This window comes from Rhynchophorus ferrugineus, unplaced genomic scaffold, assembly GCF_030347505.1.
Source record: "Rhynchophorus ferrugineus isolate W39M unplaced genomic scaffold, kcgeb_rfMv2 rfM6, whole genome shotgun sequence".
Lineage (NCBI taxonomy): Eukaryota > Metazoa > Arthropoda > Insecta > Coleoptera > Curculionidae > Rhynchophorus > Rhynchophorus ferrugineus.
In genome coordinates, this window is record NW_027472585.1 from 44,363,318 (window position 1) to 44,389,274 (window position 25,957).

General features: G+C 32.4%; 2 protein-coding genes across 3 annotated transcripts in view; one reads left to right on the forward strand and one right to left on the reverse strand.

Annotated features, from left to right (window-relative positions):
• The window catches only part of sm (heterogeneous nuclear ribonucleoprotein L), a 500,688-nt gene extending 480,781 nt beyond the window's left edge, over positions 1-19,907 (reverse strand). Inside the window, exon 1 of the mRNA XM_076406872.1 lies at positions 19,757-19,907. Coding sequence (XP_076262987.1) covers positions 19,757-19,825 — 69 coding nt within the window. The 5' untranslated portion in view covers positions 19,826-19,907. The remainder of the gene's footprint in view (positions 1-19,756) is intronic.
• A 289-nt stretch (positions 19,908-20,196) lies between these two features.
• Positions 20,197-25,297, forward strand: LOC143197981 (uncharacterized). Of its 2 annotated transcripts, none has more exons than XM_076406871.1 (9): positions 20,197-20,356; positions 20,768-21,773; positions 21,828-22,064; positions 22,124-22,280; positions 22,338-22,550; positions 22,859-23,021; positions 24,204-24,327; positions 24,447-24,558; positions 24,941-25,297. In XM_076406871.1, the coding sequence occupies exons 2-9, from the start codon at positions 20,785-20,787 to the stop codon at positions 25,061-25,063; spliced, it is 2,118 nt and encodes a 705-aa protein (XP_076262986.1). In that variant the 5' UTR covers positions 20,197-20,356; positions 20,768-20,784; the 3' UTR covers positions 25,064-25,297. The 2 variants fall into 2 exon arrangements, with proteins under 2 accessions (XP_076262986.1, XP_076262984.1); XM_076406869.1 differs by having other exon boundaries at positions 20,202-20,390.
• The last annotated feature ends 660 nt before the right edge of the window (positions 25,298-25,957 follow it).

Here is a 25,957-nt window from a genome sequence, read left to right on the forward strand (position 1 = left end):
TCGCCGATTTGACATATATATCATTGGGGATGCGTATAAATATTTCCCATGTTGCCTATTAGACAAATAATGGCGTCCAAAAAGTTAAACTGAATCGATTCTTCGAACTTATCTACAATAAAAAGAAAATTGCTTGTACCGCAAAAAACTAATATTGGTCCAGCCAGTTCTATGACTCCAGGTTCCTTGAATTCAGATTCTTCTAGAGTACAGCACTTTTGAGACTTTTTACTACCTTGTATGATTTTATTTAAAGTCGGTCCTCCTATTATTGCAAGAGTCGCGGGTCAGAATGCAGCATCTTAGTAAATTTATATTTTTGATTGTCTATAGAGTGCAAAATCCAACAAAAAAAAACCAGTCACGCCAGTAACCAGGCTGCGTACGACCGGATGAATTCTGGGATGATCTTTAAATTGGCCATTCGCCAATGGTTTCAAGCTCACGTTAATTAATAAACCAAAACTATACCAAAAAACACTAAAACTATACCAAAAAAAACTGAAAACACTACTTGTTTGCTAGTTATAACAGGTCAATTGAAAAGTCCCCGGCCTACCATAGTAAAACACATTTTTTTGGCAAAATTAGTTTTTTTTACTCAACATAATTCCCTTCAAGGATGATACACTGATTATAGCGACCCTCTAACTTTTCGATATCATTTTTATATTACGATTTGACATTTGCTTCAAAATAGGCATCAGTTTCGACAATCACCGCTTCATTCGACGAAAATATCTTCCTATCGAGCATTCTTTTGAGATCTGAGAACAGGAAATAGTAGCTGAGGACCAGATCTGGAGAATATGGTAGATGAGGAAGCAATTCGAAGCCCCATTAGATTTTTCACTGACTTGTGACACGGTGCATTGTCTTGGTAAAGCAGCACTTTCTTTTTCCTCAAATGCGGCCGTTTTTCGACGATTTCGTCCTTTAAACGGTCCAATAACGCCATGTAATAGTCACTGTTGATAGCCCTTCCTTATTCAAGGTAGTTAATGAAAATTATTGCATGCGCATCCCAAAAATAAAGACGTCATAACCTTGCCAGTCGGCTGTTGCGTTTCCCCACGCGTTGTCATATCAACACTTGTATTTTTTCATAATAGCAAAAGTTGCTTCACTCAAAATGTTATAATTCACTAACTAATGATCCTACAGCTGACAAATGTATACACGCATCTTTGGCGGGTTAGGACTAACCAAAAAATATAAGGATTAAATTCTAGTAGCACCATCTATGTGTCAGGCCGGGGCCTTTTCAATTGACCTGTTATATTTAAAACGAATATGAGAAAGTAAAACATGACACAATAATAAATATATACTATTTACTATATAACTTGCATTATTATCTTATATTAAAACTAATTATTACAAGTTACTCAGCGTTTCTAATTCTACCAATTATCAGTTACTCGATATCCAATTCTGGTTTTTATTCAATGACGCTTTATAAGAAATAAGGAAAGGTGGTAACGCGAAATTAGGTTATTTCAAGTATTATATAGTGAAACTTTTTATTTCATATTATATAAATATATGTCTAAAAACTAATTAAATCAAACAAATAAGAAATAGCAACTTTTATGAAATTATATGATTGGAAATACAGTTAATTATGTATATATATGCAACATAAGTCTGTTATTATGGTAAAATGAATGCGTTCCTTATTAACTGTCAGAAAATCATATAATTTCGTCATATTTTATCATGTAGGTGTAAGTGACATTTATGTTATGGATCCTGTTGATATTAGTATTATAGGTTGATTTATAATCGATACTACCTACTCGTAACAAATTCATATGCAAATTAAAATTAAATTAGATAAATGGTTAATTTTTGGTTACGAATTTTTCGTTATTGGATATTATTTTTTAATAACAAAAATGCAATTACAATACAATAACAATGTTTGGAGCTCACACTCACAGTTTTTTTGTCAAATATGTATATGTTGATGATAGATCATGAAAGACTAATAACATCTTATTTAAAACAGATTTCCACTGGGAACTAGCAGAACCCATATCAATCAAAGCCGCGTTATATTATATCTGTTGAAGATCGAAACTGTGTAAGGTTGTGTTAATATAACTACATTTGCTAATGATACTCCGATACTTGCTACTACGACACTTAAAATATACACTTAAAATTATTTAATTAGTAAGAGCCAATTAGTCTTCCTAGATAAGTACCTAGTTTCAAGACACTATAAAGGCAAATTGTCAGCCGACAACGACTAGTAATAATATATTAATAAAACATATCAAAACTGGCTCTGTAACCCTGAGAAAGTGATTGAAGAATAAAAAAGAACTATACGTGTCTCTTTTGGTTTCATTGGTTCAAAATATCTTTATTGAAATTAGCATCTTCTGGTACTGTCTCAATTCATTCGCTTTCTTTTTAGTCCATAAATAACATATACAAAACAGAGAAGGGTTTTAGTTAAATAGATCTGTCTATAACATAATATCCAAATCGTGTAAGTTTTAACTCCTGAAGAAATCTCTCTTGGCAGTGCTACTCAAGCAATTTACTAACTTAATTGAATAAAAACCTGATTAATACACAAATTAGAGTCAAACTTTCACCGAGTTTAATTATTTTATTTTTAAATTAAGAAAAAAAGTTGCCAAATGCTTTTTCATCAAAGAACTGTAATTGTTGGTCGGAAGATACTCCGAAACTTGACCTAATATCAAATAGTTTGGTATATCACTTAATTATAAAGACTATTTCGACTTATAAGGTACAACTATGGGTTGCGCTGAAACATCAAACCAACTAGTTCAAATTCAACGCTGCCAAAACAACGTTACATCACATAATCAACGAAGAGCTGCACAATGACGTTGAAATCTAATGGATCTACGAAGTTATTCAAGATTTTTCAAGTTACTGTATATTTAGAGAGACATATAAAAAAACGGAAAGCCATGGTCTTCACAAAAGACTACGCCACTATAAATAAATTAATATTTTCTGAAAAAATTTAACGATCTGTATTAGATTGATTCGGAAAAACCTAAAGTCGAGTTTGTACCGCAACAGGACGATGATACAGATCAAAAAATTCCTGTAAATATACGTGCCTCCGAGAGCATTTCAAAAAATAAATAGATTTTTTTTAAATTACCTTCAAATTATATTTGCATTTTTTGTATATTTATAAATAACTGAGAACGTGCTAAAACAGCGTGAAACACATTTAGTGAGCCGTTAATTTCGACTATAAAACTTTTTAGTTGCATTTAAAAGGCTGAAAAACGCTACTGAATATTGTAATTTGCGCAGCGATGACGGATAAATTACTAAGTGAAATATAAATAAATTATAAAAAAGTCTTATACAATATCACCATTAATTTACCATCTAGTATATAGACGGGTCTAGCATTTCCGGAAAATTATTCAATAGAAATATAACTTCTTGTAGGAAAGACTCATTAATTACACCGTATGAATAATTTTTCTACCATAAATAAGATTACGTGTTTTGAATTCCTTATTCCATAGTTTAAATTAAAACATTGGCTATTGATATAGTTGTCTAATACGTCATGTTGTTAATATTGTCGTTTTCTCTGTTTGCGGGACAGTAGAGAAACGAAAAACCACCGTGAAATTAAAGATTGATCAAAAAGAACTGACTGTTTGTGGTAAGCCAAAAATCTGATTCCACAAGAAAATGTGATTCTTCCACCTTTACATATAAAACTTGGTTTAATCAAACACTATGAATTCGATGAAAACCATACCGCGAAAGAGTTAGTGGTTAGGCAATCCTAAATCTGAAAATGTCGAGTTTTCAGTGAATGAGTTGTTACAAAAATGTAAAACGTTGGGGTGCGAAATGTTCTTAAAAATACATGTATTGTATTTCCATTTCGATTTTCTGCCGCCACCGGGATATCAAAGAGATAAAAGAGCGTTATCAAGGAAGATCGAGTATTAAAATGTTAGCAGAATACTGCTGATTTGTAATGAAAGAAGAGAAAGTACTGCTCACAAGAAGAAAAGTTAATATTTCATCATTTTCCTTCGAAATATATGGCTAATTTTTTCTATTGGTCACTTAAACCTGGGTTATTCTGATTTATTGTCTATCTAGAACTAATAAAATAAATAAAGTAATATGATTTAACATTTTCATACTGTTTTTATTTATTTATAGTAATTTAATTTATCATAACTTTAAAATAGTACGTGTTGCAAAAATCTGTTTAAGTTTTTGTGTTCAGCAGCTACAATTTGGCAAAAAATGCCGTTGTCGGCTTGGTGGCGCAGTAGTCAAGGCGATAGGACGGTCCTACTGTTGCAATAGCCGTGGGTTCGAATCCCGCTTAGTGATTGTTTAAAATTTGTGATTGTCCTAGGCAACAGTGTAAAATCCGACAAAATGATCCCAGTCACGCCAGTAACCAGGCTGGATAAGACCGGATATCTTCTAGGATGATTTCTAAAGTTAGTCAGTCGCCAGTCGGTAGGCTTAACGCTGAGGACCGTGGTTCCGAGCCCACGTTAAACTGTAGTTCTAGTCCAGGTAAACCCATAGTTGGTAAAAGGAGATTTTAAATTATATTTAAAAAAAGCCGTTTTATTTAATATTATAGAAGAATATAATTTAATTTAACAATTACATTTATGGTGATAGAAAAAATGTAGTAAATCGTGAAATTACGAGCAGCGTTAAACATACAGACACTCAACATTTCTCAAAAAAAAAACTAGTACCCGAAAAAATGTTGCTAGAATGTTCAATAAGTTGTCCACGAACTAGTACTACCATAAACTGCACAATAATAATCGTAACTCTAAGAAGCAGCCATTAAATTCGCTAAACTTCACCAAGAATTCCAAACCATGTCAATGTCAAGGCCATCGAACAGCTAGACCTGCCTGAAGAAGGTGAAATCATCTGAATTAGTGATGTAAACAAAGCCAAATCTAGGCCAACAACGATGTACGATGACGTACGTGCATATTAAAACTTTTCAATTGTAATTTAGATCACATAGTAACTCCTATAAAATAATAGAATGGGGGAAGAGTAATTTCGTTTTTTTTGCGTTATTTGAAGCGAATTTATAAATATTATTGGCCTATAAATTAGTTTTAATAGGAAGCTTTATTGTTAAAAATAGATACAATGCTTTTTTAAAAGTATTGTCCTTGGATAGCCGCTACTTTTTCCCCTTTTTTAGGCAATTTACGAATTCCACCTCGAAAGAACGATGTATCTTTTGAGGCTATCCACGAATGTACCCATTTTTTGGATCTTCAGAAGAAACGAAGCGCTATTCAGGAATAAGTAGCAATCAGAAGGAACAAGGTCTGGTCTGATCATTTTAATGTTTCCAAGAATGTTTTCACCGGTTTGGTAATATGTGGTCGAGCGATATCATGCTGAAGTTGCATATTGTTGTGCCTTTGCTCGTATTCTGGCCGTTTATTCTACAGTGCTCCATTGATGGTTTCATGGAGTAATGTCTTAAAATACTCCAGAACATTTTGTCTTGGCCTTCGGTGTCAAAATCACCGATTTTAAAATGTCAAAACCAGCATTCACATGTCGAAATCGATGGAGCATGATTACCAAAAGCTTCACACAGTATTCGATGACCTTCAACCGCATTTTTGTTGAAATTCAACTAAAAAAAAGTAAATCTTCCCACAAATGCGATTTTCTCGACAGAAATTCAGACAATTTGAATGCACTGAGAGAAATGTTTCGTTCAATACACCTTCTGAACTTCAACCTTTAAAATTGAAGATTATTTAGTAAATACAAGCACTTCTGACCTTCTAGAACCTCAATATTCAGTGCGCAAAAATTTTTGGCTGACTGAACAATCGAAACTACCTTTTTATCTATAATATTCTATGAACTGTCAGCTCTCATATCTGCTATAGTATGGTTTTATCAAGTAGGCATTACTCGTGATATGCAACGATAAAGCCATCTCTTAGGAATAACCGAAATTAAGTTTCCTTAACCTTATATTAAATAGATATTAAATAAAAAATACATAAAGTAGTGACCTATTTTTACCCCTTTTGCCAAAAGAAATGCAAAACAATTTTAAAAAGACCCAAAAACAACAAAAAATATACGAGAGATTCTCAATGATCGTTACTGTCAAAGTTACAAGCGCGGTAATTTTCCAAAACATTGTTAACATCAACACTCTTATAAAATAGTGTCGCCGTAAATCTACAGAACTATTCATAAACGTGTCCGGTGTACCCTAGAGAAGTAAACTAAACATAATTATTATTTTAGTCTTCAACACGTGTTATAACCACGAAGACAATAACAAAAACATTATTCATCAATGGATTTATATTTAAAAGTAAAATGTAAGGAGTTATCTTTCGCCGATACATCACCCTTGAAGAATATAGGGACTAGATCTAACAACATCCCGAGACTTTCTGGATTAGCGAAAATTTTCAAAATTATAACAAAATTCATCAGTACATGTGATATTTGTTTTTTGTTTAATTTACAATTTCTGATTACACTTACATAATGTTACACTTAAATAAATTTGGAGCAATAAATAACCTGTTATCACAAAAATCCTACAGTTTCTTGGTGACGGTGGTGTCATTTAAGAAAATCCAAACAGTTTAGAAAATGAAATTAACTTCATATAAAAAACTAGCGACCCGCCCCGGCTTCGCACGGGTGCAATGCTGATACTAGATTAAATACACTACAGAAAAAATATGAACGTTGTATATAAAAACATAGCGGCCCGCTCCGACTTTGCACGGGCATAATATATATATGGCTATGTCACTCAATGAAAACATGATTAAAATCGATCCAGTATTTTTGGTTCATTCATTACTGCCCTTGGCCTGCACGCATTAAATTTGGAGTAAAACAATTCCTCTTCCCCTATACTTACTATGAAGATTTCCTGCTATCTTTGGAATATCTAAATTCATACAATTTTTATTACATTACACATTTTTAAACGCAAATTTTAAATTTGTAATATCTCCGAAAATATTTGTTTAATTTACATGCTGTAAGGAACCATATTGATCTATATTAATTGCACACTGTATTTAAGGTACTTAATTCGATAAGGATTAATGCCGTATTGCTTAAAATAGCTTCGTAAATAAGCCATTTTCTCACGTAAAAAGTAAACAATAAAAATGGTTAATGTGGGTTATCCCTAAAAGATAATCATATACCATCGCGGACTTTTTTGTAGACCTTTTTATGGTGTACAATACTGTAGTACATTAATTTGATCTAACTCGTAGGGTTAGGCAGCGTTTTTGCTAATTGCTAAATAAGCCTAAAAAAATAGGTTAATTTACGACATCACGTTAGAAACCTCTAAAATTAGCAATGTTGCCTTAGTATATTATGCATGTATTATACATATAAACCTTCCTCTTGAATCACTCTATCTATTGAAAAAAAACGCATCAAAATCCGTTGCGTAGTTTTAAAGATTTAAGCGCACATAGGGATATAGGGACAGAAAAGGCGACTTTGTTTTATACTATGTAGTGATGAACAACAATCAACAACATCCCCACAATCTAACTGTCTAATCTAACAAATCTTTCTGAAGACAAACCAGTGCCTCATACAGCTATGAAATCGTTTATTTAACACCTGAGGACCTATTATTCTTATTTAAATTTCTAACGTTTGGAATACAAGTGTTAGTATAAAATAACAACAAATGTTGGCACGCCTAATGATATAACGTTGATTTTTAGGTATGTTCAACCAATTTGTACAGCAGAAAAGAGCTAATAACGGTTTGTTTTACTATATTATTTATTATCGATACAGAATTACTGCTATTGAATGAGGAAAACAGTCGAAAAATATATTTTTGTTGTCAATTATTTTACTAGCTCGTCATAGTCAAAATAACGTAAGAAGTGATATAACATATAGAAGGGGAACAAAATAATATGAACACCTGACATGTACTCAATATTTATTTATTAATAAGGCGAGAAGCCACCATTTGTTTTTAAAATACCTAAAATTATTCGTTGAATGGATTCGTATAGTTAATAGTTTCCAACCGAATGTTGTCCCAATCTTGTACATCCCCCAGTTTCTTCAATGACGTTGGAGATCCAAATCTACTTCTCTGGATATTATACTGGCCAGAGAAGATGTTTAATGACATTCTAATACTTCATCTAGTGAATCCTACCAGTGATATGAATGAGAGGACCTACTGAATATATAAATACCACTATATAACTATATTGTACTGTTTTTGTTGAAACAGTGTTACCCAAGTGAGTGTTGAGTACTGCTGTCACTCTTTCTGCAGTAGTTTTATATTGTTATGGTCATAATTCTTTTTAATATTCATCGATTTCTGTTAGTTAACTTTAACTCCTCGCCGATGATGTTCTACCATGGTTTGTACACATGCCAAAAGACGTAATACATTGTAAGTTTAACCCCTGTGCCTTTTTTTATTTATTACATTATTACTAGTCGTTCTTTATAATACCTTAAATTTAGATATTTAAATAGGAGGACCCATCATATCTCAGTCTCTGATGAAATAATGTTTATACATGTCACTGCTGTATTTTTTATTATATGCACTTCGCTACACACTACACAAGATCAGATGGTTTGATTCTTTTGAGTCTGTGTCCTGCTCTGGTGGTATCCAAAAGTTGCAATTCTTCAATATTCTCATGAGAATGGAGTCTTTCCTCATGCCCCCTTGCAATTCTCTTGACTTCTTGGCTGACTGTGGGTATCTGAAGGTCTCGATGTAGATAGCCAGCCCTGTAGGATTTGGGTGCGCCCACAATACTTCTCAGGACTTTGTTCTGAAAAATTGGTATCTTGTTTATGTTACCCTTTGCAGAACATCCCCATAATTGAACTCCGTATGTCCATATAGGTTTCAGTATTTGCTTATATAATAAATAAATTATAATGAAATAAAATAGCCATCGTAATATTCGCCATTTGTGGTATATTACAAGTGTAGAGGAAATAAAGCTTTGGCTCCAGTACACGTCCTTGTGGTACACCTCCTTTAGCTTCTTTTATTGTAGAGTAAGCTTCTTGTTTAACTCTAAACATTCTGGCTATAATGTATGATTTTAGTAGTTCGGTGTGTTGTTATGGTAGAATTTTCTGTGGTTTATGAACAAGGCCTTCATGCCAAACCTTATCGAAGTATATAAAATGTACTACATCTAAGAACATGTTTGAGCATATTTTTTACTTTCGTAGGCTTTTTCAATAACATCTGTTATTCTGTGGACCTGGTCAATTGTTGAAATCTTGTTAATAAACCAAAACTGGTGTGTTTTTCTCTCTATGATATCCCCTGTAGCAAATCTAGTTTTTTACGGGCGAAAATACATTGAAAATTTGTGAAAACATTAAAATGATACCGATCGAGAAATTTTGAGTATGTTGACTCAGTCACCCATATAATGGATTTTTTAATTAAATTAAATTCGACATTACAACATCTTGGCTTGACGAAAAAAATCACACCCGCAAACAAAATTAGCCCACACAGTACTCAGATCTCGAGAAAAACAAACGAACCCGTTTGTTGTCGATAACAAAACCGTTACCGAGCCACGTTCAACAGGCAAAAAATCGATATTACCAACAAAATTTCGAGAGCGTTATTCAACGACGGCACGATAAACAAAAACCGATATTAAAGAAACGACTCCATTCCAGATTCTAATTTAAATAAACCCAATCAGCATTAATTAAAGCGCGTTGCTAATTTAATCCGGCGTCAAATAGAAAGGTGATTCGAATTTAGAGTAAACAAAAAATACTGTTGTTTTTTGATCTCAGTCGGTCTTGGTTGGATTTCACGAAATTTTTTTCATTATGGTTGTGAATTTCTATTATTAGATTGGCAAGAAAGTAAAGTGTCGTTTGGTGTAAAGCGATTTTGACAAACTGGGTTCCTAAGCAATATGATATTTTGCTATATATATTTGATAACATTTAATGCAATGGCAAAATTCCTTGTGGGGTTGATATACTAACTATTTTGAAGGAACAAAGGTTCGTAGAGATATACACTAGCAAAAAAAAATTGGAAACACTATAATTTTAGTTGATGTATAAAAGATATAACAGGTTAATTGAAAAGTCCCCGGCCTGGCACATTAGTTTAGTTAGTTAGCCCTAACTTTCAAAAGATGCGTGTGTAAATTTAACAGCTGTTGGATCATTAGTTCCTGAATTATAGCATTTTGAGTGAAGTAACTTTTGTTATTGGGAAACAAATGGATAAAAAGGAATTTCGCGTGTTGATAAAAAATTGTTATTTGAAGGGAAAAAATACAGTTGAAGCAAAAACTTGGCTGGATGCCGAGTTTCCGGACACTACCCCAGGAAAATTAACCATCAAGGATTGGTATGTTAAGTTTAGACGTGGGGAAATGGGCACCGAAGACGGTGAACGCCGTGGACGCCCAAAATAGGTTGTTACCGACGAAAACATTTTAAAAATCCACAAAATGACTTTGAATGACCGTAAATTGAAATTGAATCAAATAGCAGACATTTCAAAGATATCGCACAAACAGAAGTTATCGAACAACCAGTGAAAGAGTACATAGAAATTAATAAACTCAATTGATGTGGAGTTATCGCACAAACAGAACACAAAACAGATAAGAAGAATATGGGAAATATATGTATCAAGGGAACACTTAACGGAAGAAACGAAAAACCTTCGAAGCAAGGGAAATAAGCAGAGACAGATAAAATGGAAGGGTTTTACACATGAAAAAATAAAGTCCTTAGTCAAGCAAAATCCGACAAGGAAAATAGTCCCAGTCACGTCAGTAACCAGGCTGGGTAAGACCGGACGTCTTCTGGGATGATTTCAAAGTTGCTCACTCGCCAGTCGGCAGGCTTAATGCCCAGGACGGTGGTTCCAGATAAACCATAGTTGGTAAAAAGGGGACATAATACGATTACACCACAAAGCCTTACAAAAGATATTATTTGATGTTCATTATTGGACTGTATAAAAAATAAATATATAGAAAAAAAATTCATATAAAAATTACAAAATATCATGTTTATATAATCGATCTAATTTATTTTAATTGGTACTTTATGATTAAGGCGCTTTTTCACTATGCCCCACTAATAGGATAAAAGTTAGAATATAAGAAGGCAAAAGAAACTGTCCGTCTTGTATTGACGATATTCCTCATGGAAAAAAGCAGCGGGTCTAATTATTTCGAAGAAATTTGTGACCCCAATCGAATGGTTCCTGGTCGATAAATTCATTAATTTTTCATTATCGACAGCGTTAATGCTCATTTGAACACAACAAGCTCTATCTGATACTCCTTGGCGAGCAAATACAAACAGATCCCCGTCGAAATGGAAAGCGTTATTTAATTTACCATGGCGAGTAAATTGAAAATACAACCCCCCGTAATTTGAAGAATAATTAAAATAATAATGGATTGTTTAATACATTGATAATAATCCTCTTCAGTTTCAAATAGAATCTTGTTAATGTAACTTTGTTAAAACTGAAAATGGAAAAATCATGAGAAGATAAAGAGTGTACTGGGTGATCAGAAATATTAAAATAATCGGTCAGAAAGCTAATGATTTATTAGTGGACATTAAGAAAAGAGTATGGAAAGAAATACAAATCCATCAGGATTGGCAGATGGCATCGACCACCGCTATTTAACCAAATGATGCTGGGATATCGTATAATTAGATTAGGTTTTGTAACAGTTGATTGACTGATACTGATCTTATGGTACTTTTTCAAGAATTTCATCACATTTCCCAGTGTTTGGAGTACCTCAGTATAACCCAACTATTTATGACCGTACGTGAAAAATGACTAATGGGTTTAGAAAAGAACAAGCATAATTTATATATAAAAGTAAATATACTAGTTATGTATTAGTAAATTATTTTATTTTTCTTTTTTTAGTGTTAGATATTTCCTCCATAAATTACGCAGTCATTTTATTAAGTTTTACAATGGGTAGATCAAGTAAAGTTGCAGCCCGTATAAACCTTATAATATAAAAACCTTATTTAACCTATCTACTTCACGTATTTTATATTCTACTATATACACCCAATTTAGCTTAATACTTACCTAAACTTATTTATCTATTTACAATAGTTAATAGTTTTTATCTACTACCGATCAGTATCCCTTTGAAGTCGGTACGACAGTCAAATTAGATGTGTTTTGTTGACAATTCAATTTGGTGTATATGTCCTAAAATTATTTTATTTTTTAATATTTGGGCTGGGCACCGCATTCAAAGTAATTAGTCGGTAGTAGATAAAAAACTATTGTAATTAGATAAATAAGTTTAGGTAGGTATTATGATAAATCAGGTGTGTATATATATTAGAATTACAACGATTATTATGTATATATTTTATTTGAAAACCTTTTTTTTTGTATTAAAAATCAAAGTTTCATAATTTTTTTCATCTTAGTAAGTTCCTTATTTATTTTTAGAAGTCGATTCATTTTTTTTATTAAAATTATTGTATTTTTCTTTTTTTAGTGTTAGATATTTCTTCCATAAATTACGCAGTCGTTTTATTAAATATTACAATGGGTAGATCAAGTAAAGTTGCAGCCCGTATAAACCTTATAATATAAAAACCTTATTTAACCTATCTACTATACGTATTTTAGATTCAATTATATACACACAATTTAGCTTAATAGCTACCTAAATTTATTTATCTATTTACAATAGTTTTTTTATCTACTACCGATCAGTATTCCTTTGAAGTCGGTACGACGATCAAATTAGATGTGTTTTGTTGACAACTCAACTTGGTGTATATGTCCTAAAATTATATTATTTTTTAATATTTGGGCTTGGCACCGCATTCAAAGTAATTAGTCGGTAGTAGATAAAAAACTATTGTAATTAGATAAATAAGTTTAGGTAGGTATTAAGATAAATTAGGTGTGTATATATATTAGAATTACAACGATCATTATGTATATATTTTATTTGAAAACCTTTTTTTTATATTAAAAATCTAAGTTTCATTATTTTTTAAATCTTAGTAAGTTCCTTATTTATTTTTAGAAGTCGATTCATTTTTTTTATTAAAATTATTGTATTTTTCTTTTTTTAGTGTTAGATATTTCTTCCATAAATTACGCAGTCGTTTTATTAAATATTACAATGGGTAGATCAAGTAAAGTTGCAGCCCGTATAAACCTTATAATATAAAAACCTTATTTAACCTATCTACTATACGTATTTTAGATTCAATTATATACACACAATTTAGCTTAATAGCTACCTAAATTTATTTATCTATTTACAATAGTTTTTTTTATCTACTACCGATCAATATCCCTTTGAAGTCGGTACGACGATCAAATTAGATGTGTTTTGTTGACAATTCAATTTGGTGTATATGTCCTAAAATTATATTATTTTTTAATATTTGGGCTTGGCACCGCATTCAAAGTAATTAGTCGGTAGTAGATAAAAAACTATTGTAATTAGATAAATAAGTTTAGGTAGGTATTAAGATAAATTAGGTGTGTATATATGTTAGAATTACAACGATCATTATGTATATATTTTATTTGAAAACCTTTTTTTTATATTAAAAATCTAAGTTTCATTATTTTTTAAATCTTAGTAAGTTCCTTATTTATTTTTAGAAGTCGATTCATTTTTTTTATTAAAATTATTGTATTTTTCTTTTTTTAGTGTTAGATATTTCTTCCATAAATTACGCAGTTGTTTTATTAAGTATTACAATGGGTAGATCAAGTAAAGTTGCAGCCCGTATAAACCTTATAATATAAAAACCTTATTTAACCTATCTACTTCACGTATTTTATATTCTACTATATACACACAATTTAGCTTAATAGCTACCTAAATTTATTTATCTATTTACAATAGTTTTTTATCTACTACCGATCAGTATCCCTTTGAAGTCGGTACGACGATCAAATTAGATGTGTTTTGTTGACAATTCAATTTGGTGTATATGTCCTAAAATTATATTATTTTTTAATATTTGGGCTTGGCACCGCATTCACAGTAATCAGTCGGTAGTAGATAAAAAACTATTGTAATTAGATAAATAAGTTTAGGTAGGTATTAAGATAAATTAGGTGTGTATATATATTAGAATTACAACGATTATTATGTATATATTTTATTTGAAAACCTTTTTTTTTGTATTAAAAATCTAAGTTTCATTATTTTTTACATCTTAGTAAGTTCCTTATTTATTTTTAGAACTCGATTCATTTTTTTATTAAAATTATTGTATTTTTCTTTTTTTAGTGTTAGATATTTCTTCCATAAATTACGCAGTTGTTTTATTAAGTATTATAATGGGTAGACCAAGTACAGTTGCAGCCCGTATGAGGAAAAATAAAGGAATAAAGAAACAAAGAGATTGAACATAAGGAACGCTTCAGGCCCCGAGATCCCCGCTACTTAACTTAGGTGATTTCACAAATGTAAAAGAACAAAAAGTCATTGCTCCCGCCGGGAATCAAACCCTCAACATCCGCGTGTGTGTTGAACGCTCTAACCATTGCACCATAGGAACAGTTGCCTACAATATTTATGCGATTTCAGTTGCTTTTGCACTGAAGGACGTTCGATTTTCCGTCACATCAGCTCAGAAATAACATTATACACAAATATCTGATTATTTTAGATAAAAAATATCTGAAAACTTTGAACGTGCCTTTGAAATTTGACGGTTTCCCTCGATTTTCACGATCAGATCATGATTTGGTTCCAATTGAACCACCTCGGAAGTGCACTGTATCGAATAAAAAAGAATTTTAAAAATCGGTCCAAAAATGACGGTTAAAAACATGATTTAGTTTAAATCTTGGATCACTGTAACAAATCGCCAATTATGTAAAACGCCACAGCATAAGCAATCCTCATATCTCTTATAAATATGTATATTTTTATAAACAAACCGAATATTTCGTTTTTTAACCAAATGATACCGGGAGATTGTATAATTTCGTGAGATCTAAAAGTTATAAATTTAATAAATTCCACTCCTGAAGACGTGGATGGTCGGGGCCATCGACCCGCGTAGTAGCCGACAAGGCTGACCAGATGCAGTTCACCGAAGTTGTTTTTTTTTTCTGCTCCTCGCCATTCGATTCACGCGATGACGCAAATTAATCGACTTTTTTGGGCTAACGTTCTCGATTTTTCGCAAATCCAAATCAACCGAGACGTCCCCCCGGAGACTTAGTTATTCGAATATTCGACGTTAGGTTTTAGATGATTTAAAACGTTTTTAGGTAAATTCGTATTTCTTTGTAAGGAAACATCTATTTTTGTTGGTTTTATTTCCAAAAGGTTTAGTTAAACTTGATTTTCAATGATGCATTGCTGGAATAATGTTTCTTAAACGGGTGTATATCTACAGTTTATTCGAAATAACAGTACACCCACGTCATCACGATGTCTGTCTAATGTATTGAATATATATCTTCCTTCTCATTTTATTTTAGTTAAAAAGAGATACAGATACAGAGCAAAATTCTTCAAAATATTAGTGATAACAAACAGAGCCTATTAAGCGGCAAATGTTGTTTTGGTTCCCTTTTGGGATATTTATGACTCGGTCAATGGAGATAAGAAATTAAACAGTTATACTTACATTATATGACCGATATTTATTGATGTAATATAAAATGTTAAGAAAACACTAATAGATAAAAGATAAGACGAGGCTTGGGCACGTTTAAACTGAGCGATGATCAGTAACCGAATGATCCAAACTACCCTTCAATAATATGCTGCCGACATGCTTTCAACATCTGGGATAATGTTTTCTGGGTATTCTGTAGGCCGTTATTCTAAAATGTATAATTCGACATGTCCTCAAAGGCGCTACAACTCTTTGAACCCTATATCAATTATTTTCATTATTTGCTCTAGAGCCCTAAGTTCTAGAAAAAAATATTCAATTTAATGATTGTAAAGAGATTCCTTTAATGTACATTTTCACACTGTACAAAATAAATTGTGTTCGTCATTGCTGTAATATACGTGCGAAAGTCAAATATCAATTTCAAATTTTATACATATAGTCTATTCAAAGTTTATTTGTATATGCGTCATCGAAATTTGTCGCAATGTTGCCGCATCAACTCTGAATTTTAGTTCAGTTGAGGTTTGACATACAACAAAATCCTAATCTAAATAAAATAGTTGAACAAAAATGTTATCAAACATAATTTATTTTAACATCCTAGTACATCACAAAAACTACAGTTAATTACACAACCACAATAGTTTATAAGTCAGAGTTATAACCTATTATCACTATTGCTTTCAAGAATTTTGCATACGTCTGACAACCAAACGTCTTTGACAGACTCATTCGTTTACGTGTTCGAACTAATCAGACAGCATTGTGTCTCTTTTTAACTAGAATGAAATGAGAAGGAAAATATTGTCTAATTCTAAAACGAATTTACAAATTGCGACAGGCAATAGATGCATATACAAATAAATTTTGAATAAACTATATGTTCTCTGTTTTAATATACAAACATATATTAGTTCATTTATAATTCCATACTTATATAACATTCATTAAGTAAAGAAAAATCATGTATACTTATATTTGATGCTGTGAAGTTGTTACAGCTCTGCAAGTAATCTTACTTATGATATTTTGTTGTAATACTCAGTGGCGTAGTAATTTATACTCAAATTTCTATTAAATGTTTGTGTTTTAATATAGAAACATTTACAATTTCAATTAATGTTATGTACCAAATACATTTCTGATCTTATATTGAAAATACTGTGAAAACAAGTTTTAGTAACGCATAATTTTTAAATTAGTCGTTTTATTTTGTTAATTTAATACATTGTGGTCTGATTTCGGTCACAGGGCGATCACCACTTCGTGTTCATATATTCATAAATTAAGGAAAAAAAAACAATAAAAAATTCAACTTAAAACCAAACATGTCCCTCACAACCGATTTAATAGCGGTTTAGTTTCCAAACCACAAATACCTGTACGTGATATTTCCAAATTCGCTCCGGCAAGACGCCTGGTCAAGCCGATGTTAAGGACCCTCGACGCCCGCTCAAAACATCGTCTCGAAACAAACTCAACACGTTGAGGGGTGTCGAAGGGACACAAGTTAGTTATGGCGACGAAGAACGTGCACGACATTGACGGGATAATAAGGTTATCGTGTACTTAAAAAGCATATAAAACAAACCAAAAACAAAATAAAATTTATTCAAAACACATTTAAAAAAATCAACACAAAATCATCGGACACTCGTCATTCTTTCAACACCACTCGAGGGGTCTTCGACATAGCGATAGCGTGCAAGCGTTACGATAGGAACAGAGAGGTCCCTCCACAGAATTAGGGTTAGGCCGGAGAAATTAGAGCCAATCTAACATAAACCTAAAAAATAAAAGCACATACGTAAGTCAAACTAAAATAAAAACTACAATTTATACAAATGCCAAAGTCAATACGGCAAGTGTATGAATATTCAGTTGAGAGAGTTCCGAAAAGCACTTGATGATTTTCAAAAGTGTAACAGACCTACCCTACTACAAAGATATATAATAATCTATGGCGAACTCTTCAAAAACCCTAGTACAAACAAACAAAAAGCACTAAATCATCATTCATACCTGTTAGTAACCAAAAAAACTGTAAATATATATTTACACATAATAAAAATTAACAATTTAGTTTACAACATGTGGTGAAATAATTGAGAGAACTTTTAATGAATGAAGAGCACCATAACCGAAAATGTGAAATAAGTTTTGCTATTTACACAATTGTTTCAAATTTCCTGAACTGTATTTTCGAAAATCCTTTTTGGAGTGTATTAAAACATGAAAGTACAAAAATATGACCTGACACATATTTATTCTGAGAAACTATACCAAAACTTTCTTCCGATTTTCCTTAGGCAACTGAAAAATATGTGAAAAAATTACGACAACAAATTGTCAGATTATTTTGCTCGGATGATAACTCAAGATATTAAAAATAATTATTTCATAGTGTCTCCCTTTTTTTACTCGATAATAAATCCGGCGATAAAACCAAAAACCAATAATTTATGAACTAAGATTGAAAAATAATAAAATTTACAAAAATTAACAAAAAAAACCAATTCACAGCAATAGCACCCCAGTTAAAAATACATGCAACTAATAGAAAAATAAATGATAGAAGCATTTAACTCATTAAAAATAGTTCCCTCACATTTGACTTATGAGTTAAAAATAAATCAAGCGGCAAAACGACAATTCCGATGCCTGTCGCATAAAAATAAAACAAAAATCTCACACTTGATCTTGAAATATATAATCTACAAGGTTCAAAATAAATGCGTCTTTTTATCGATAAAGTATTATAGTGATTGCAGTAACAATAAATCGACGATATTCCGTCTCATTCTACCAATAATATCTTATTAACGAAACAAGCGTAAACTCGTGATGCCTTAATCAACAATAACGATATTACCAGATTAATGTTTGCACAAATAACAGAATCCTAATAGTACCAGCCTCCGAAAAATTACTCGATATTTAATATGTAAATATTTACTGTTACTGTAACATAACTAAACAAAACAATTAACTGGCCAACTGTAAAATATCCATAAAGAATCATAGGAAATTGTACTCATTGTACATTTTTATATAAATATAAAAATATACAATTAAGTCTTTACATTATTATTTACAACAGAACAATAATAACAAATAAAAAACTCCAGTCATTATACATTAAAAATGAATTAAGGATTTGTTATATTAACATTTAAGCAAACTAATATTTGTTTTTCGCTCCTCATTCTATTACATGCTGGAAATGACATCAAGTTCACTTGAAATAATATTATTTACATACACATACTATGTGTTACTGACCTGTCTTAATCTGCCTTACCTTGAGACAATCTCTTACATAACAAAGGAAATAATTAATGTTTCTAAAGAAGCATTAAATGATTCCGACCATTATTAAAAAATGTAACTATAATTTGTTTTATTGGAACCAATAAAATATAATCATAGGATAATGGATCACAGTTAACATAGTCAAACAAAAGAATAAAGCAATTATGACATGACATAATTGGATGCCTAATAAGGTACTTTGATATCATACTATATTGACTGAAGCCAAAAAAAAAACATTTACAAATTACCTAATGTATAAATTCCAGGAATTCTTTAATATTTCACTCCTTTTTAATTAATGATTATTTATCTTGATATAATGCATACACACAGATATGTATTTATATATTATATGGATTGTAATTGACTTAGAATATTGATAAATATAAGTTATATTTATGAATATTTGAATTAAATGAATTACATACTAATTACGGAAAAAAGCGTAATTACATCAAAGAAAACAAAACAGCTTAACCTGCTCTGAAAACATAAATAAAAACATGACTTATAAATGTCATGGATTAATGCGAAAATATTAACACTGGAAAAAAGCATTCTCCCGGGTATGTGTATGCAGTAGCGGGCGGAAAAACACCCGGAAAACATAAATATGTCGAACCGAAAGATTAGAGGGAACATCCCCCAAGAGGCGATCACTGTTATACATAACCTAACATATAGCGGCGCCTAATTTAAAAATTATGTCGACAGGGTGGAAAATAATCCGTCAGGTACTCACTCTATTGTTTGCGGAGTCGGTGTCCGTCCTCTGCCGTTTGCTGTGAGGTCCATCTCCATTGAACGCCATTTTGAAACAATCGGGCAAACACTAATATCCGAAACTGAACCTACCGCTCGGAAAGCACGCGCAAAACTGTTTAATTTTTCCTGAAGTAATTTGATGTTAGTTTCGATTGTTTTGTCGAGAGTGGTGACATCTAGCACATGTACCCAGTAACCCCCTCTTATCCGCTGAAATAAATTCCTGTAAGTTAGTACAATAAACTATTTTTAAATTAAATAATAATAAAAAATAATTTGAAAATAATAGGGCTATCAAATATATGAGACAATTAGGATAATTTAGATTCAAATATAATAAATGCTTTAACCATTAATAAACTTAATGATAATTGTAAATACCTTTATTACTCTGCAGGTCACACAGGTAGCCTTAGCACTATTGACAATTGACAGGCTTGACATTCGGTATATGAAATGGTACCTGAAAGTATTTAATTTGTACACCTTAGTTAAAACTGATGAAGAGCTTAGATATTAGTTCAGTGTGTATCGTGATACCAAGTAGTGATATTTAGAGGATATAAAGAACAACGAGGTTAGCGCAGTTTTCGCAATGGATGTTGAATCAGGTTAAATAATTTTTGGCAAACTTTTTCGTTCTCTTACGTAGTAATATATATTTTGCATTTATAGTAGAGTATATATTGTAGTAAATATAAGTAATAGTAGAGGGTAATTTATTATAACTTTAAAGTTTTTGTTTATAAAAGTATTAACATTTCTAATGGATATTTTTTCTTGACTTCAATCAAACCGTTGGTTTTATTAACTTTTTATAACTCAAATTCGATAGAAATTTAAAATCATGACGATAAATAAGTAAAACTTTTTATAATATCCGTTATATCTAACAATTTTCTAATTGTGTAGTTTTTGTTTAATTAAGGAATATCCTTAAATGTATCAATTAATAGGACATTTATATAAAGAGTTTAATCGTTTTTAGAAGGTGCTCACTTAGATATGTCGAAATCACCGGTAAAAGAGCGATCCCGTTCTCGATCTGCTGAATCCCATGAATCTAACAAAAGCCGATCAGCATCTCCAGCAATAAATGGGGAGTCTCAGCGCCATAGCCGATCACGGAGCCGTTCAGCAAGTAGTGTGATGAGTAATCGGAGTAATAAGTCACGATCTCGAAGCAGATCGAACTCAAGATCCCCAAGCCCAGGAAACAGATCTAGATCGGGCTCAAGATCCAGTCAACGTTCAAGAGCGGAAAGTGCCACCAGTAATAAATCCAGATCACGCTCGCGTTCCCGAGACAAGTCTGGTTCAAGGTCACGCAGCGGTAGCAGGAAGTCACGCTCGAGGTCTAGGAGTGGTTCTCCGAGACGCTCCCATTCGAGATCAAGATCGGGGTCCGAACGAGCGGCATCCGGTTCCAGGAGAGGCTCGCGGTCGAGATCCGGCTCCCACAGGTCCAGATCGAGATCCGGCTCGAAGAAATCCCGCTCAAGATCGCGTTCCGGCTCGGCCAGGTCCAGGTCGGGATCGAGAAAATCCAGGTCCAGGTCGGGTTCCCGGAATTCGAGGAGGTCGGGCTCGGCGAAATCGCGCTCTAGGTCCAGGTCGGGGTCCGCGAGATCGAGGTCAAGATCACGCTCTGGCTCGAGGAAATCGAGGTCCGGGTCGGCAGGATCCAGAAGATCGCGATCGGGTTCGGCTAAATCTCGCTCGCGTTCCAGGTCGGGATCGAGACGATCCAGGTCCGGGTCAGGTTCCGTCAAATCCCGTTCGGGTTCGAGAAAGTCGCGGTCCAGGTCGGGCTCAAGGAAGTCGCGTTCTAGATCGGATTCGAGGAAATCGAGGTCCAGGTCGGGATCGGCGAGGTCCAGATCGGGTTCGAGGAAGTCCAAGTCCAGGTCGCGGTCAGGATCGGCGCAGTCACGCGCCGGTTCCAGAAAATCGCGATCGAGGTCGCCTTCTGGTTCGCAAAAATCCAGATCAAGGTAAGATCGAAATTATCCACAACTGTGCATATAATACACGTCGATTTACTTCAGGTCACGCTCCAATTCGCATTCCGATACGGAAACTGCCAAAAACAAGAAGAGACTGTTGGATTCTGATTCGGAAGATGAAGGGGAACACAAGGCGAAGACGATGAAACTGTTGGATAGCGATAACGAGGATGAACAAGCCGGTCCGTCCACAGAACAGGCAGCAGAGGAAGGTCAGGCTGTATCTGCTCAACAGCCCCTGGCAGATTATGATTCAGATGAGGGTATTGATAGAAACCAGTAAGTAAATAAACAATCATAACTTTAGTATCCTTATTAATAATACTCGTCCATTTTAGTTCAGAAAATAATGAGGGCTTATCTGATTTCGAGTTAATGCTGCAGAAGAAGAAAGATGAACAATCGAAAAGGAGAAAAAGAAAGGACATTGATATTATTAACGATAATGATGATATCATAGCTCAATTATTAGCTGATATGAGACATGCTGCTGAAGTAAGGAAATATAAATAATCTATATACATATTGTTAACATTAACGGTTAAATTTTAGGAAGACAGAAGACTGAATCAGGAACATAAACCAGCTATTAAGAAAATTGCCATGCTAAACAAAGTGATGTCCCAGCTGAAAAAGCATGACTTACAGTTGGCTTTTATTGAACATAATGTTCTTAATGTTCTAACCGATTGGTTAGCTCCAATGCCTGATCGATCCATGCCGTCATTGCCTGTCAGGGAAAATATTTTGAAACTACTCTCAGATGTAAGTAATCTAGCAGGCTTATGAATTAATTCTTATCAGGGCCAATGTTCTAAATATAGACGGTTGTTTTTTAAGCTTCATTAATTTTCCTGTGAAATTCGCTGCTGGTGATCATCTATCATATCCCAGCTTTTTTGGTTTATATTATTGCTTTAAGACCAGTTCTAGAGAACTCGTCGTGCCCACTAGCTCTGCAACAGAGTTGATTTAGATTCATCCTAACCTGAAACAAATTTACACAAAAACTCGAATGTCTATTCAATCAAAAATTATAAACAAATACATCAAGTGTTCTTATTTTGTTATAGTTTCCAAGGATAGATCAACAAACGCTGAAGCATTCAGGCATAGGGAAAGCCGTTATGTATTTATACAAACACCCCAAGGAGACCAAGGAGAATAAGGAAAAAGCTGGAAGACTTATTAGTGAATGGGCCAGACCTATATTTAATTTATCTACAGATTTTAAAGGTGAGTAATTGATATTCAAATGTTATCGAACTTGTATTGTCTTCATTTTTATCAAAATTTCTTTTAACTCTCCAATAACAGAATTGAATTATTTGGAGATTGATCCAACTACAACATAATTTAAGTAGACAGCAATATTTGTGATTTTAAAAATCATTTGATCTGAAAAAAAATATCTAGCATCCATTCTAATTAACTCGTCTACCACATAATTTAACCACTCCATTCAGTCCAATTCCATCATCCAAAAACTCCATATCAACGGGAGTCAACGCAGACCTCGCATTTTAGCTTCAAAAGTTTATCAAATATCCAGTCAGCGGGAGTTTTTCAAGCCTAGCGCCTAATCTAGAGGCCATTGAAATTAGATAGTCTTCCAATACCCCTTATATCAAGTATGCTTTGATCACATAAACAATCGGCGTCAAATTTTTTTTGGCCTAACAACTAATCGAAAAACGTCAACCAAAAAATTCATATCAACTTATTCCAATTATTTACTTATTCCTTCAACAACATATCATAATTTTGATCCATTTAAATATCCAGTTTATAACTTTTGGCAGCCAATTTGAACTTTGTTGCAAACAAAAACAAAAAAGTATTATTTCCTAGAAATTTGGATGGGAAAATGGATTTCAAATAATCATAAGTATACAGCTATAAAATCTTTTTAGTGTCTAAAGGTATAAGGTTGGTTTTACGGTGATAACAAAAATAAGGAAAAATGTCTATACTGTCAAACTAAATTGTCAAAAAAAAAATGTTATTGCACCTTTTCGATTTTTCAGTGGTGGTTTATATTTATCAATAAATTTTTATTGAATTATAATAATGTTTACACAATAGACCATTGAATTTTAATGGTAGGTAAGGTAATAAAAAAACGATGGCATATAATAATTCTACCGATAAATGCTAATGTTTACCGTATTGAATTTGCAGATTGTTTTGTTTACTTCCTTTAATTGATACGATACCATTTATCTTTTTTAATAATAAAATGCTAGTGACAGTTTAATCCAATTAATTTGTTAAATTCACTGTTTTTAAGAGAAAAAACTAATAAAGCCAACTTGAACGGACATAAAAAATTAATACAAATTTAGGAAGTCAACAAAATAAGCTCGATTCTATGAATTTGAAAAAAGAATTACTTCTATATAACATATGATGTTCCAGCTTTAAGTAAAGAAGAGCGTTTGCAACGAGATATTGAACAAATGGGACCCAAAAGAAGCAGACGAGACGAACAAACAGAAAAAGAAAAGAAAGAGTTGGCTCAGGCTCTTAATGCTGACGGAAAGTAAGTAAAGACCATATAGCTGAGTTAAATTTCGATTAATTTAGTTGTTCCTGACATTCATACTCAAGAAATAACAGCAATAATTGTTCGTTGCCTAAATAGTCTCTTTATATTTTCAGACCCCTACGGCCTGGTGATAAAGGTTGGATTGCTCGAGCTAGGGTTCCTGTCCCATCAAATAAAGATTACTTAGTTAGGCCCAAGTGGAATTCTGAAACAGATATTAGTCAAGTAAGTAAACCAATCGATTATTTTTTTTGTTTGGTGTATTAAAAGCTGCAATGTATAGTAATGCTATATATAAAATGAGTTCACTCCTATCAGTATCGTGGATGCATTAAAAGTTCAAAGGCCTAAGGATGGTGAATTTTGTTGGTTGTTTTTTTACTTTCAATAATTTTCACACTTTATGGTGATGCTACTGCATCATGTCATAGCTATGGTGTAACTTTTTTCTCCATGACCACGTCCATCGTATTCACCATACTTGGTGCCTTTCAATTATCTTTTCGAACCTATGCAGCATTCAAGAGGACTTCAAAGTTACAATTGTTATATAATATAATATAATTGATTTATGAATATACTAACGCATAGTATTTTACTTTTTCAGACAACTAAAAAAGGTTTAAACAGATTCGAGAAACATTATAAGAACTTCCTGGATGGTAAACGTCTAAAGCAAACGAGGAGAGCAGTTGATATTTCTATTGAAGGCAGAAATATGGCTTTGTGAATACACTTTAGGTTTAAAATTAGGATATGCCACATATCCTATTAAATTAATTATTGTAATATATGTTCTATTTGTTTACCCTTACGAAAATAAATTAAATACAAATGGACTGTGTTGTACTGTTTCACACTTAATATATTTGAGAGTTTTAGTGTGATATATTGTTTTAAGTTTATTTTAGATTTTCCACGTTATAATGTTGTTAAAATTAGCAAATAAACTTTTTTAAAATAGGCTTTTTATTTTATTTAATTATAAATTAGAATGATAATATACCAGAAGCAGTCGGCTAAATAAGTTGGTTTTTTCGAGTGGCTCACCTGGATACTATTTAACGCCAAAAATCTGTTTTCTGTCATCTATCTTGCTTCTCAAAAAACCATAGCTTCAACTGGTTTGTTTATTTATCCTGGTTACATAGAAACAAATGGTATGTCATGGCATACTTATTCTTTAAAATAAAAAATATACTCTTAACAACATTGTTACGTGAAACCAATAAAGTTTATTTCATGAATCATAAACAGCTTTTTTTTCATGTTTTTTCCTTTATTTCGATGAAGTTTCGCAGTGAAAGTAGAATTTAGGCCGTAGAAAATGACGAAAAACTTATTATTAGTAGAACTTAGCAGTTAAAACTATAACAAAACAAGTGCACATGTAGAACAGCATATATAGACAACATTTTGAATTAGAACCAAATATAAACATAAAACATAGTTAAAACCTTACAGAATTAATGGAAATCATAAACATTATCTTTATTTTGTTTTTGCCCTCATTTTTTGTGTACAAATACTCATCCCTAACATGACGTTAACCAAGATCAAGTTAGGGATGCCCATATATTGGGATGCAGAAAAAATATCGAAATTTTTGGCAGATGTTTATTTT

What these genes read in the sequence shown, in the direction of transcription:
- LOC143197981 (XM_076406869.1), top strand. An exon ending in ATATGAGACATGCTGCTGAA is followed by an intron (nt 22,281 to 22,337) that starts GTAAGGAAATAT and finishes GTTAAATTTTAG; the next exon opens with GAAGACAGAAGACTGAATCA. An exon ending in TTTTGAAACTACTCTCAGAT is followed by an intron (nt 22,551 to 22,858) that starts GTAAGTAATCTA and finishes ATTTTGTTATAG; the next exon opens with TTTCCAAGGATAGATCAACA.